Genomic DNA, 14,222 nt, shown 5'->3' on the forward strand with positions numbered 1-14,222 from the left:
CAGCCCAAGGTAAAATGATGAAGGATTTTGATTGCTAAGTTTAAAATAATAAAATACTGGTGATGCCAAATATTTGCAAGAACTGTATAAAAGTTCAGATCCTTTGACTCAGTGGTTCCCTTCCTGGGAATCTGTCTTAAGAAAATAATTCAAAAAATAAAAAAAATACATGTTTACAAATATGTTTATTTCAACATTACCCACAAATAATGTGAAACACTGAAACTAATGTTACTATACAGAAATGCAGGAATTGTTATGTAACTTATGATGAATCAATGCAATGGCCACTTATCAAGAAATCATGAAATGAGGCTTATTAAGACTATACATATGTTTAGAAGCAAATCGTAAATGAAAAAAGAAAACTGAAAAATTGTCCTTAAAAACACTAGAATGGACAAATATAAATTAATAATTATGATATAGAAATTCTTTTCCTTAAAAAGTTTTAAAATATTGTTTTACTTTTGATTTTACAACAAGAAAAATTGGAAGAAAATAAATTATACCAGAAAATCAATTCTCTGAAGCCAAACAAAGCCTGTAAGCTTTGGTTTTCCTATTCCTACGTAGAAAATTAAATTATTTTCAGAATTGGCAGGACCACATCATCTAAGACTAAAGGTGAAAATTAGACAGTTCAAAACCTTGAAATTTGTTTTTGGACAGATGTCAAATCATGCCCTGTGGCTTCAAAGGGATACAATAGCCAGAATAGAAAGAAATAGTAAAAAAGTTGTTTTATTACAAACCACTTATTCTCAAAACCAAGATATATAAACTGCACTTGATTTAGAAGTTCAAAGATCAGAAGTCATAAATGGAAGACGAGTCAAAGAAAGATCCATCTTGGACCAGATGCATTCTTTCAGCCTCAAGATTTAATGGTTTTACTAATCCCTTAGTGAAGAGGAATTAGAAGTTATTGTCAGAATCCACTAACTTTTTAGAAGAGAAAACTGGCATTATTACTGCCTCCCCAGGAAGTAGTATTGCTCTCTCTACTTGGCACCAGCTGGTATTTATAAAAGAAACCATGAAATGTACTGCATCTTTGGTACAGAAATTATGTCACCTCTTTACAATAAATCCTTCCTCATAAAATCCCATCCTTGTCTTTAGAAAAATTTTCTTGTGATTGAAATGTGAAACATTTTGTTGAAAAATCAATCATATAAAAAATTGCAGGGTGGTCAATGTTCCAAAGCGAAATTGTGTATTTCCTAGGTCTGATCCATTTTCTTTATTTTGTAATTAACTGCCTAAATGCCTTAAGAGGGCTTCCCTGGTGGCTCAGATGGTAAAGAATCTGCCTGTGATGTGGGAGACCTGGGTTCGATCCCTGGTCTTGGGAAGACCCCTCTGGAGGACACTATGGCAACCCACTCCAGTATTCTTGCCTGGAGAATCCCCACACAGAGAGGAGCCTGTGGGGCTATAGTCCATGGGGTCACAAAGAGTTGGACATGACTGAGCAACTAAGCACAGCACAACAAATGCCTTAAGAAGCTTCTAGCTTCATTAAACAATCTGGGAACAGTAGGAATTTTCCCCAAAGAATTAGCTGTCAAAGTATTCCTCTAATAATATATTATTTCCTAATGCTAGTGTTGAAAGGCTAAGGCATTCTGACAGATAACTGTTTGAAAATTTGAGCTCAAAGCTGTTAAGTAGTATGAAATATTGGTTTTGGAACCAGTCCTTAAGTAGAGGACAAGGCCAGCAAGAGAGGAGGAGACAGTAATGAAGGTGCCAGTAACAGTTCTGGGCACCCTTTCTGATATTGGCATATTAATGTTGGCAGAGGGGTTCCCAACACTTGTAGAACGGTAATTAGGTTGGATATTTAAAACAAAACAAAACAAAACAACCACCTTTATTTCTGTGTAAAATGAGAATTCCACATTTTAGAATGAGATGAGAAAAAATATACATTAGAAAAATATAGAAAAGATAATTTAAAGTGGGTTATCATATGTTAAAGTCTCTAACTGGGAAAAGAACTTTCAAAATTTCACTTCCAAGGGAAAAGAAAAAGTTGTCTAAGCTGATGTGCTTACTTGGGTCTCAACGCTGCTGCTGCTAAGTTGCGTCAGTCATACCTAACTCTGTGCGACCCCATACACGGCAGCCCACTAGGCTCCTCTGTCCCTGGGATTCTCCAGGCAAGAACACTGGAGTGGGTTGCCATTTCCTTCTCCAATGCATGAAAGTGAAAAGTGAAAGTGAAGTCACTCAATCGTGTCTGACTCTTAGCGACCCCATGGACTGTAGCCTACCAGGCTCCTCCATCCATATCTTCGTCTAAAACGTCACTGTCCAATACCGTAGCTTCTGGCCATACGTGGCTATTGAGCACTAGTCCAAGCTGATATGTGGTACACATGTAAACCACACTGGATTTCAAAGATTTGGAATGGAAAAAATTGAATGGAAAATGTCTTAATATTTTGCATACTGAAATTTCGAAATTATGTTATATATATTTGATGAAATAAAAACATTGTTAAATTAATAACAACCATTTCTTTTTACTTCTCCTAATGCAGCTACTCATAAATTTAAGATGACATATATTGTTCATATTTTTGGCTTTCACTGTATTTCTACTGAACCACAATTGTTCATTAAATGAATCAGTCCAGATTAAATTCCTTTAAAATCCCTTCTAACTGTAGCATTCTGACACTAACAGAATAAAGGTTTAAGCTAATAAGCTTTTTTTTCCTTCTTCCTCTTTCATTAAAAGTTTTTTATTATTGGACTATAATTGCTGTACATGTTACATTCATTTCTGCTGTACAAAAAAGTACATCAGTTATATGTGTACCTATATCTCCTCTCTCTTGAGCCTTCCTCCCATGCCAGCACTCGAGGTCTTCACACCAAGATTGGTGCTGAGTACCAAGCACCGACCCCAGCTCCCTGTGTAACACAGTACCTTCCCAGTAGCTACTTATTTCACAGTTGGTAGTATATGCATGTCAATGCTACTCTCCCAATTTGTCTGCTAATAAGTTTTAAATACAGAGTGAAATACAAAGTTACTTTAGAGAAATCTAGGTTTAATCACTATTTCATATTTCTCCACACTTTTTCACCCATGCCCCTACTAATTTCTCATTCTGTTCCCTATGGATCCCCAATAGCCAAGAAAAACGAATATCCATTTATTTACTTATAAACTGCAAGTAAGCAGTTCATAGGACCATTCTGAACTGTCATTCAGCGATATTCCTCTGAATCACCTCTGAAACATATGAAAAATATTGATTCTTAGGCTTGATATCCAGAGATTCTGACTCAGTAGATGTGGGATAAGACAGGATCTTGTACTTCTCAAGAAGCTGTCTCACAGGCTCAGCCAGATTTGGGAATCAGAGGTCCAGCCTAACATACTTTATCTGTAATTGGGGTAAAATGAATGGCTCTAGTGCTGAGGCCCAGTGGCCTCCAACCTGGAATCAGGATGCAGGTTTCCTAACCCCAGTTCACTGGCATCGTTGACACATGTTCTGACAAACACTCATATACTCACTCTCCAAGAGCTCCAGCCATCAGTATATCTTCTCTGTCAGTTTTAACATCCAACTCAGGTTCTCCACTAAGCAGAAGCTTCAAGTTATAAACAACCAGCAAAGTACCTAGTGGAAAAATAGATGTTTGACTTTTGTCAATATTTAACTACACTAAGCATTAGTCATGGTGCTATTATCTCACCTAGGGAATTAAGCCCGCTATAGACTAAATTTTCTTTTGTACTTCAGTAAATAAAATAAAACTTGGTAAGTTTCAATATATATATCTTATAGTAAATTCCACTTTCTGCCAAAGAGCATTGAGTTTCTATAGCACCATGCTTCTTTTTAACTATTCAACTTATTATGTCTTTCAGTGTGGATTCTTCTCATAATTTGCATTATAAAAACTGTTAGAAGCCTGAGCCAAATTTGTATTATAGGTAAAACTCTCATTGTCAGAACTGAAATCAATGCACATAAGAACAAAGATGAATTTTTACCATTTGTATAAATATGAAGTATTGCTTTGTATAAATGTGTATAAATATGAAGTAGACACTAACAGAGATGTTGGTAAACTTTTTCTGTAAAGGGCCAAAAAACAAATATTTCAGACTTTGCAGGCTTCTTACAACTACTCACAACTCAGCTCTACAGTGTAGCATGAAAGCTGCTGCAGGGAATACACAGATGAATGATGTAGCTACGTTCCAGTAAATGGTAACTAAGAAAAACAGCCATGGGGCCAATTTGACCTGCAGGCCCTAGCTTGCTGATCCCTGCTCTAAATCACAGTAAACAAAAACAACCCAAATTGTTTATAAAGTTGATTATAATATAAAGACAAACAGCACTGTCAGAGAAATTTGAAGAACAACCAATTACACTTTTCTTTCTGGTAATACTAAAATGGAGGGGAGAACAGCAGAGTGACTAAGAATCTGGACTTGGACTTGGGAGCCTAAATACATGTGTCAATACCCTGGACCAACCATTTACTATCACAGTGACTTCAGGTAAGTTTCCTAATCTAGATGATAGAGCTCATGAGGCACTTAAAACACAAGGGTTGTTTTGAGGATTAAATGAGTTAATTTTTATAAGGCATTTAGAAAAGTGTTCAGGAAATAGTATATCTTTCAGTAGTATATACATCAGTATTTCACAATTATAAGGCAACTAAAGAGATTATACATTAACCATCCTTAAAGTACACCATATATCTTAATGAAATGAATATTTAAGTGCCATTATTTTTCTTCTATGAGAAAGGGAAAAGGATGACATAAAACATTACTTTTAAACAAACTACCACAAGTTAGAGGAGAAATTTGCTATAAACATAACATAAAACAGAATTTTAATATAAACAGAATAGAATTTTGCACATTAACATTAGAAAAAGCAGAATGCAAATAGCTTTCTCTAGAGCAGGAATCTTTTTGCTTCTAGATATGAAAAGTGGTACAAGTCTGGAGAAAGACTGCCACAGAAGCCTGGACTTGTTACTTGATAAACTGCTAACCCTCTTACATGTCCTGCGGTCATCTAGTCTTGGATGCTGTAGTAAAGAGTCTCCTGACACAGAGAGATGAGGGGAGAGATTATCTCTGGCAGAGACTGTGATTCCCTATGATCATAGCCTGTGTCAACCTCTCCTTACCCGGTTTCACCAGGCTGTTACAAGTACAAACATTTCTCCCAGTGCCAGTGACTTAAGAGTTATTCCTGTTTGGATTCTCTAAGACAAAATTTATAAAAATAAAATGAATAACTGCCTCATATGAGATTCCACATGGCATTTTAAATAGAAATCATATTTACAGTCTTTTGTATGACTCTGAAAACAAACACTTCCACATTAAAATTTCAGGGTTGTGATGATCTTACCACATTTGCCGTAGATCACATTAAACTGCTGCATCAATTCAGCTTCAGTTTTAAATGGAGAATATTTATAAATTATAGACAATTCTGTTGAGAATTTTTGAGGATCATCTGTGACAGATTCTCTGGTTCTTGTTAACCATGAAGGTATTGGAACCACAACCTATTAAAAAAAAACACATCAATTTACTATGAAATACACAGATAAAAACCATCATTTTTTTTTGGTCTGACCCTAATTCACTCCAAATTATACAACGCTAAGTTAAGAGTGTACTTGCCCCAGGTATTCTAGTTTGATAAGGAAGAGGCACAAAACAAAAATTTATACTTAAGAGTTTTATTCTAAAATGTTCCACTACAGAACATGGTGACTGATGGACTCTACCTCAGCCCCCTACAGCATTATGGGTCAGATGGCAGAGGAAACAATAGTATCAGCATTTCAGAAGTTGAAAAGTATGACAGCATATCCAAGTAACCAATCCAAAGCCCATACCAGAAATGAGAAGTACCAGACTGATTTACAATTCAGAGCTCCCTCAAAGTCTCAGAGACTGATGGCATGAATTAGCTCTAGAGGTAGGGGTAAAAGAGAGCTACAAGCAGTCCAGCTCCCCATCTGGCATTAGCTCCTCCCCCTCCTCCATAGGGAATGGATGTTTACTCTGTGGAAAGAGTGGAACAAAGCATGTCTGGATTAGAGGATATGTCAGGCACAGTTGGCAGGTGACCTTACTGAGGCTGTGTGCTTAGCCACTCTGTCGTGTCTGACATTTTGGGACTCCATGGACTGTAGCCCACCAGGCTCCTGTGTCCCTTGCCTGGGGATTGTCCAGGCAAGAATACTGGAGTGAGTTGTCATGGCCCTCCTCCAGGGGATCTTCTCAACCCAGGGATTGAACCTAGGTCTCCCGCATTGTGGGCAGATTCTTTACTTTCTGAGCCACCAGGGAAGCCTATGAATACTGGAGTGGGTAGCCTATCCCTCCTCCCAGGAATCAAGCCAGGGTCTCCATGGCATTGCAGGCAGATTCTTTACCAGCTGAGCTACCAGGGAAACCCTTACTGAGATTAGAGGGATTCAATGAAAGTACACATATTGGATGCTGAGAACTGCAGATCTCTTCTCTCATTTGGCTCCCAGGTTCTGCCAGCTAGGCCTTCAGGTAGAAGACTGTAGGAGTCTTCTTTAAGATACCTGACCAGCCCAGAGGGAAAGACATAAAGAAAATTACACTGAAGATTACTCAATAAAACAGCCTGGTATGTATTATTGTGACCTGCATGGCTGCCAAGCCCCACCCACATTCTCAGAGCTTTCAATTGGCATTTTATTGGACTAACCTTAAAATCTGGAAAACTCAGCAGTGGCCACAGGACTGGAAAAGATCCCAGTCCCAAAGAAAGGCAATGCCAAAGAATACTTAAACTACCGCATGCTGCTGCTGCTGCTAAATTGCTTCAGTCGTGTCCGACTCTGTGCGACCCGACAGACGGCCTCCCACAAGGCTCCCCCGTCCCTGGGATTCTCCAGGCAAGAAAACTGGAGTGGGTTGCCATTTCCTTCTCCTATGCATGAAAGTGAAAAGTGAAAGTGAAGTCTCTTAGTCGTGTCCGACTCTTAGCGACTTCGTGGACTACAGCTTACAAGGCTCCTCCGTCCATGGGATTTTCCAGGCAAGAGTACTGGAGTGGGGTGCCATTGCCTTCTCCAAAACTACCGCACAATTGCATTCATCTCACATGCTAGCAAAGTAATGCTCAAAATTTCAAGCCAGGCTTCAGCAATATGTGAACTGTGAACTTCCAGATGTTCAAGCTGGTTTTAGAAAAGGCAGAGGAACCAGAGATCAAATTGCCAACATTTGCTGGATCATCGAAAAAGAAAGACAGCTCCAGAAAAACATCTATTTCTGATTTATTGACTATTCCAAAGCCTTTGACTATGTGGATCATAATAAACTGTGGGAAATTCTGAAAGAGATGGGAATACCAGACCACCTGACCTGCCTCTTGAGAAACCTGTATGAACGTCAGGAAGCAACAGTTAGAACTGGACATGGAACAACAGACTGGTTCCAAATAGGAAAAGGAATACATCAAGACTGTATATTGTCACCCTGCTTATTTAACTTATATGCAGAGTACGTCATGAGAAATGCTGGGCTGGAGGAAGTACAAGCTGGAATCAAGATTGCCAGGAGAAATATCAATAACCTCAGATATGCAGATGACACCACCCTTATGGTAGAAAGTGAAGAAGAACTAAAGAGCCTCTTGATGAAAGTGAAAGAGGAGAGTGAAAAAGTTGGCTTAAAGCTCAACATTCAGAAAATAAAGATCATGGCATCTGGTCCCATCACTTCATGGCAAATAGATGGGGAAACAGTGGCTGACTTGATTTTTCTGAGCTCCAAAATCACTGCAGATGGTACTTGCAGCCATGAAATTAAAAGACACTTACTCCTTGGAAATAAAGTTATGACCAACCTACACAGCATATTAAAAAGCAGAGACATTACTTTGTCAACAAAGGTCCATCTAGTCAAGGCTATGCTTTTTCCAGTGGTCATGTATGGATGTGAGAGTTGGGCTATAAAGAAAGCTGAGCACCAAAGAGTTGATGCTTTTGAACTGTGGTGTTGGAGAAGACTCTTGAGAGTCCCTTGGACTGCAAGGAGATCCAACCAGTCCATCCTAAAGGAGATCAGTCCTGGGTGTTCATTGGAAGGACTGATGTTAAAGCTGAAACTCCAATACTTTGGCTGCGAAGAGCTGACTCATTTGAAAAGACCCTGATGCTGGGAAACATTGAAGGTAGGAAGAGAAGGGGATGACAGAAGATGAGATGATTGGATGGCATCACTGACTGAATGGACATGGGTTTGGGTAAACTCTGGGAGTTGGTGATGGACAGGGAGGCCTGGTGTGCTGCAGTTCATGGGGTCGCAAAGAGTCAGACACGACTGAGCAACTGAACTATATTCTATATTAAAGTAGTGAAGAATAACAGTGATCTAAGAAAAGTCTCTAATGTGACAGACAGAGACCAAATAAACAAGCACAAACAAAGCAACTCAGTGGTAACAAAAACTATAAGAGGAAAATAAAAATTTCAGAGGAAAAAATTAATCATAGTTAATATCTTCAGAATCTAAGCAGAAATATTGTATCTATGAAATAAGAACTATGTATCTTTCAAAAGGAATATTGAGAGACTAAAAAGACTCTTTAGAAATAAAGAACATGATTACAAAAAATGTCTGTAAGAGGGTTGCAAGATAAATGTTAGAGAATCTCACAGAAAACAAAACAATAATTTAAGGATGGAAGACAGGAGAAAAAGGATAAGAAAGTAAAACCATCTTTGGACATCCACAAGCTAAGAACAAATGTTGTAAAATGAAAGAAAAGATAATATAGATGGAAGAAAATCATCAACTACTACAGGAGAATAGCACAGAATTAAAGGACATGAGTTTTCAGACTGAAACATTCAATAAACGCCCAACACAATGGGTATAAATAAACCCACCCAAAGGCAAAACACTGAACTCAGAACACTGGGGAGAAAGACCCTCGGAAAACAGAGCGGAGGGGAGAAGAATGGGTCACACAGAAGACCGAGGAATTAAGACGGCTTCAGACTTCTCACGAACAACACTAGAAATCATATGATAATGGAGCAATGCCTTCAAAATCATGAAAGAAAAATCATTTAAAGAAAAAAACATCAAGACAAACTATCATTAAGTGCTTGGGTAGGAGAAAAACATTTTCATGCATGTGAAGTCTCAACATGTTTTACCTCTTATACACCCTTGCTGAGAAAGCTAATGGAGGATGTGTTACACCAAGAAGAGGCAGAAAGCTAGGGAAGATGATCTGAAACTAGAGAGATGAAGAGAACCGCCAAGATGACGGCAGGGGCAGATCCCAGGATGGCAGCTGAACACCAACCATGGATCGCAGGAGTGTGAGGGGCCGCATTTAAGAAGACTGCAGAGCAGAGGCCTTCAGGAAAGTGGAACTGACAAAACAGCAGGTGAAATTGTCTGGCAGGAGACTAGCTTGCCCACTGGGATTAACACAGTGACAAAGACACATAAAACCAAGCAAATATTCAGTGACAGTGACAAGTACACAGACCACTAAGCAAACAATTATTAACTGTCAATTAAAATAAAAAGTTCTGCAGGAAAAGGAAAAATAGCTTATGATATGGTATAATTGTGTACAGTATAGTGCTTATATAGTCTCATAATAAAAATACTGAATATTTGACACAACCAAAATTAAAATCAAGCTATATTGAAGGTGGAGAATTGGAAGGACGTAGATGTGTGATAGGAGCAAAGAGAAAGTAATAGATAAATCCTCATCTTTTATAGTGGGAGCTTAACAGATAATGCCGAAATCAAATCAAGAAGTAACAATACAAGCATGTTACACAGAAATCTGCAGGAAAATATCAAAATAATCAGCTAACATTGTTAGCTGCTGTATATTGTCACCCTGTTTATCTAACTTATATGCACAGTACATCAAGGGAAATGCCAGGCTGGATGAAATACAAGCTGGAATCAAGATTGCCGGGAGAAATATCAATAACCTCAGATATGCAGATGACACCACCTTTATGGAAGAAAGCTAAGAAGAACTAAAGAGGCTCTTAATGAAAGTGAAAGAGGAGAGTGAAAAAGTTGGCTTAAAGCTCAACATTCAGAAAACTAAGATCATGGCATCTTGTCCCATCACTTCATGGCAAATAGATGGGGAAACAGTGGAAACAGTGACAGACTTTTCAAAATCACTGCAAATGGTGACTACAGCCATGGAATTAAAAGATGCTTGCTCCTTGGAAGAAAAGGTATGGCCAACCTAGACAGCATATTAAAAAGCAGAGACATTTCTTTGCCAACAAAGGTCTGTCTAGTCAAAGCTACAGTTGTTCCAGTGGTCATGTATGGATGTGAGAGTTGGACTATGAAGAAAGCTGAGCACCAAAGAATTTATGCTTTTGAACTGTGGTGTTGGAGAAGACTCTTGAGAGTCCCTTGGACTGCAAGGAGATCCAACCAGTCCATCCTAAAGGAAATCAGTCCGAATATTCATTGGAGGGACTGATGCTGAAGCTGAAACTCCAATACTTTGACCACCTGATGTGAATAACTGACTCACTGGAAAAGAAATGAGATTCCCAGCATCTTTCCATGATGCTGGGAGAGATGGAAGGCGGGAGGAGAAGGGGAACGAAGAGGATGGGATGGTTGGATGGTATCACTGACTCTATGGACATGAGTGTGAGCAGGATCCAAGAGTTGGTGATGGACAGGGAAGCCTGGCGTGCTGCAGTCCATGGGGTGGCAAAGAGTCGGACACGACTGAGCAACTTAACCAAACCTTGTCGAAAGTCATTGCCACTATATAAGTGGAAATGAGAAGGTCACTGGTTTTACTTTTTAAAAAAAGAAAAAAGGAAATGGCTCATTTTAGGAAAGCTATAATCTCAGCTTTGGCCCAATTTCCCATGTCCTTTACACACATAAAGTACAACACAAATGCTTAAAGTATTGCTTTTCCTCATGTCAGAATCCCACTCAGCTATTCTCTGTTGCTTCTAGACTACTCCTATTAACTAGCCAGACTCCAGCACTGCCAGCAGACATGCTGGGCTCCTGCTGGACAATCCTACATCTCCATACTGTCCTCCAAACCCACAGTCATCTCAGGTCTGAGACTTGCCACGCGCCATTTCTCACCACTCCAGCCTTTCCAGATGCAAGTGGTCTTTTCCCCATAAACTCTCACTCAAGGCTGTCTAGTCTCTTCATCCATATCCTGCTTTTGACAATTTACTAATACCAGGAATACACACTCATGGAACAGCATGCTTTTAAAATACCTTCATTTTGTTATTTATCCAATTCATACATGTCTGCTTTATTTTGTGACCAAACTGAAAACACTCTGATGGTCAGGTGGTCTTCTTGTTTTCTACCTTCCACAGGGTATATCCAGCACTGCGCAGACAGCAGTTACTCAACATATATTTGTTATCCTGAATTATAACTGATGTTCATAATACTAAAACTCAAATGCTGCAAATTAATAAAATGTCTCTGGGTCAGAAAAGGGAGCTAAAATTATGGTCAAGAGAGTAATATGTTTAAATCTGTTTTGCTTTCAGTTTCTTCAGATGTTGTTTTCCAAATCTTCTGAATTTAATATTCTATTTACTTTAAAAGTGATAACCTATTTATGGATAGGTGGTGGAAATGTTTTGCAGGCTTCCAAAAATCTCACAGTGCCAAAGGGAGCCTCTTATTCTGGAAGATATGCGTACATGGATAATAAATAATGTTCTGAAAACAGGCTAGGATTAGAAAAAATATTCAAAAAAAGATCAATAGGACAGGCCTCCAATGACCCCAAAATGGCCAGCCACCTTCTATCTATTTCCCAGATGTATTCCTAAATTTCTAAATCATAATAGGAAAGCACCCATGATAGACTTTACCTCCTGAATGGTAAATTAAAATAACTTTATTACCATGGAAACCAAAGGAAACTCTCAACCCTTACCTCACTCAGACCTTCTCTTTCACAGAATGTCTGAGAAAAAAATACACAGGTCATCGTTTCTTCCTTCTTTGTAAAAAGAATAAAGTCTTTTCCAATCCTCATGGATCCGCTATATTAAAAATCAAGAATATAATGGTTTATATCTCAAACATTAGAGAGAAGGGACAGAGGAGCACAATATTGTTCTTTTCACTGAAATGACTCCACTGTTTTGCTGACTCTTAACCAAGGGAGTGTAAAAATATTTTTTTGTTGTTTGTTTTCTCAAAACAGAGCAGAGTTTGAACTAATCCAGCCCCACATTCTCACTTAAGATATGACTGCTGAGATAAGGTGCTGTCTAGGGCTGCAGCAAAGAAGGATCATCTGGTAGATGCCACACAGGTAGCCGTGGCCTCATGTCCTCACTTTTCATTGAGCAGACTAATCACATAAGCTCTGGACACATATAACGCCAGTGCAAAGACATGCATTAAGAAACAAACACAGAAGCTCTACGGTACACGGGTGTTACTTCCTAATCTCTGAAAAGGAGATTCATCCTCTATTTGTGAATTAAATTTTAAACTCTATTTGTAAAGTAAAGATTTAAGTCAGTTTGGGCATGGAAATTATAAAACAAGGTAGGACTCTTGGGTTTATATTCTTTTTTAAGTTTTTCAAACTTGGATCATTCTCAGTAAGACTTTCTTTAACCAAATATCATTCCTGATAACCAACAGCAATAATACTTACATTATAAGAAAGAAGTCCTCACCTTTTAAGGCCATTGCCATATTGCCCGATAAACTTCAAGGTTGATAATCGTTTCTTGGATGTTCCAAAGTAAATGATATCTGACGCTTCCTCTACAATTGACAAAGACAATATAAGTGGTTAGGACATAGGAGTCTTCACATTGGCCAGAGGTCCAGTTGTCAGGATGTCACACATATATTAGGGCAGACCCATACTTCTTGCATGAGTGCAGAGAAAATGATCTTTGTCAGGCTTCATAATCTCTGACCAGGATCTTAAGAGCAATGTACTGACAAGAGGTCAGAGAGACCTAGCTGTGTCACCCTGGGAAGTACAGCCTTAATTTCCTTGACCCTAAATGGGAGCTATTAACACATCCAATACTTTGGCCACCTCATGCGAAGAGTTGACTCATTGGAAAAGTCTCTGATGCTGGGAGGGATTGGGGGCAGGAGAAGAAGGGGACGACAGAGGATGAGATGGCTGGATGGCATCACCAACTCAATGGACATGGGTTTGGGTGAACTCCAGGAGTTGGTGATGGACAGGGAGGCCTGGCGTGCTACAATTCATGGGGTCACAAAGAGTTGGACACGACTGAGTGACTGAACTGAACTGAACGCATCACAGAGTTGTTGACAAAGATAAAAGGAATAAATGAGATGATGTATCAACCTTGAAAACAATACATGCCATTTGATAAATGCTAATAAATTAAAGATGCTATAATTATTTGTACCACTGGTAATTTTCCCATGGTTTTGGCCCTTATCCAGCCCCATGTGAGGTTGCTAACTGGGGAAGAAGGGCTATCTATTTCTGACTTTGAGAGTTATTCTCCTGATCTCTCCAGGCATTCTGGAATTCTGGAAAAGAATCCTCTTAACTTCAAAACATACACACCTCCAAGAAACAGGCATGCTCCCAGGGAAAGGAAAGACAGAAATGGGTCTCCCAATTGGGCTACATGCCCTGCATACACACCCCAGATCTGTCCTAAGGACCCCGTGTGAGGCTGGGTGCAGACATGCTATAGTGCAGTGGCATGGTTGTGTAAAGCCACTCCACTTGTCTGAAGCTACCTGGACATTTTATCACATGCTCTTACTAAGGGTTAACGATTAGATGAGGGTATCAATAATGATAGTATTAGCTACCCCTTATTGATCATTCAGTATATGCCAGGGACTACAGCATATACTTTATTTGCACCACCTATTTAATATTTACAGCAAGCCTACAAGGAAGATATTATCTGCATGTTACAGATGAGGAAATTTAAGTTTCTGAAGTTTATGTAACCTTCCCAAGGTCACACTAATAAATGGTACCCCCAGAACTATAACCCAGAGTTGTAGACCAAATCCTACGGTTTTTATCACATGCTGAACAGACTCTCATGTACGGTGGCCAGAGTTCTGAGCACATGGACAGAACACTGAATAAGACAGACAGGATCCCTGTCCTCAATAACTTTATGTCATG

General features: G+C 39.0%; 1 protein-coding gene across 1 annotated transcript in view; it reads right to left on the reverse strand.

Annotated features, from left to right (window-relative positions):
- The window catches only part of MORC1 (MORC family CW-type zinc finger 1), a 164,378-nt gene that overhangs the window by 133,992 nt on the left and 16,164 nt on the right, over nucleotides 1-14,222 (reverse strand). The window contains exons 5-8 of the mRNA XM_010838592.1: nucleotides 12,757-12,847; nucleotides 12,000-12,108; nucleotides 5,415-5,574; nucleotides 3,542-3,647 (exon numbers count right to left, since the gene is read on the reverse strand). Coding sequence (XP_010836894.1) covers nucleotides 3,542-3,647; nucleotides 5,415-5,574; nucleotides 12,000-12,108; nucleotides 12,757-12,847 — 466 coding nt within the window. The remainder of the gene's footprint in view (nucleotides 1-3,541; nucleotides 3,648-5,414; nucleotides 5,575-11,999; nucleotides 12,109-12,756; nucleotides 12,848-14,222) is intronic.

Source organism: Bison bison, unplaced genomic scaffold (genome assembly GCF_000754665.1).
Source record: "Bison bison bison isolate TAMUID 2011002044 unplaced genomic scaffold, Bison_UMD1.0 scf7180017864098, whole genome shotgun sequence".
NCBI lineage: Eukaryota > Metazoa > Chordata > Mammalia > Artiodactyla > Bovidae > Bison > Bison bison.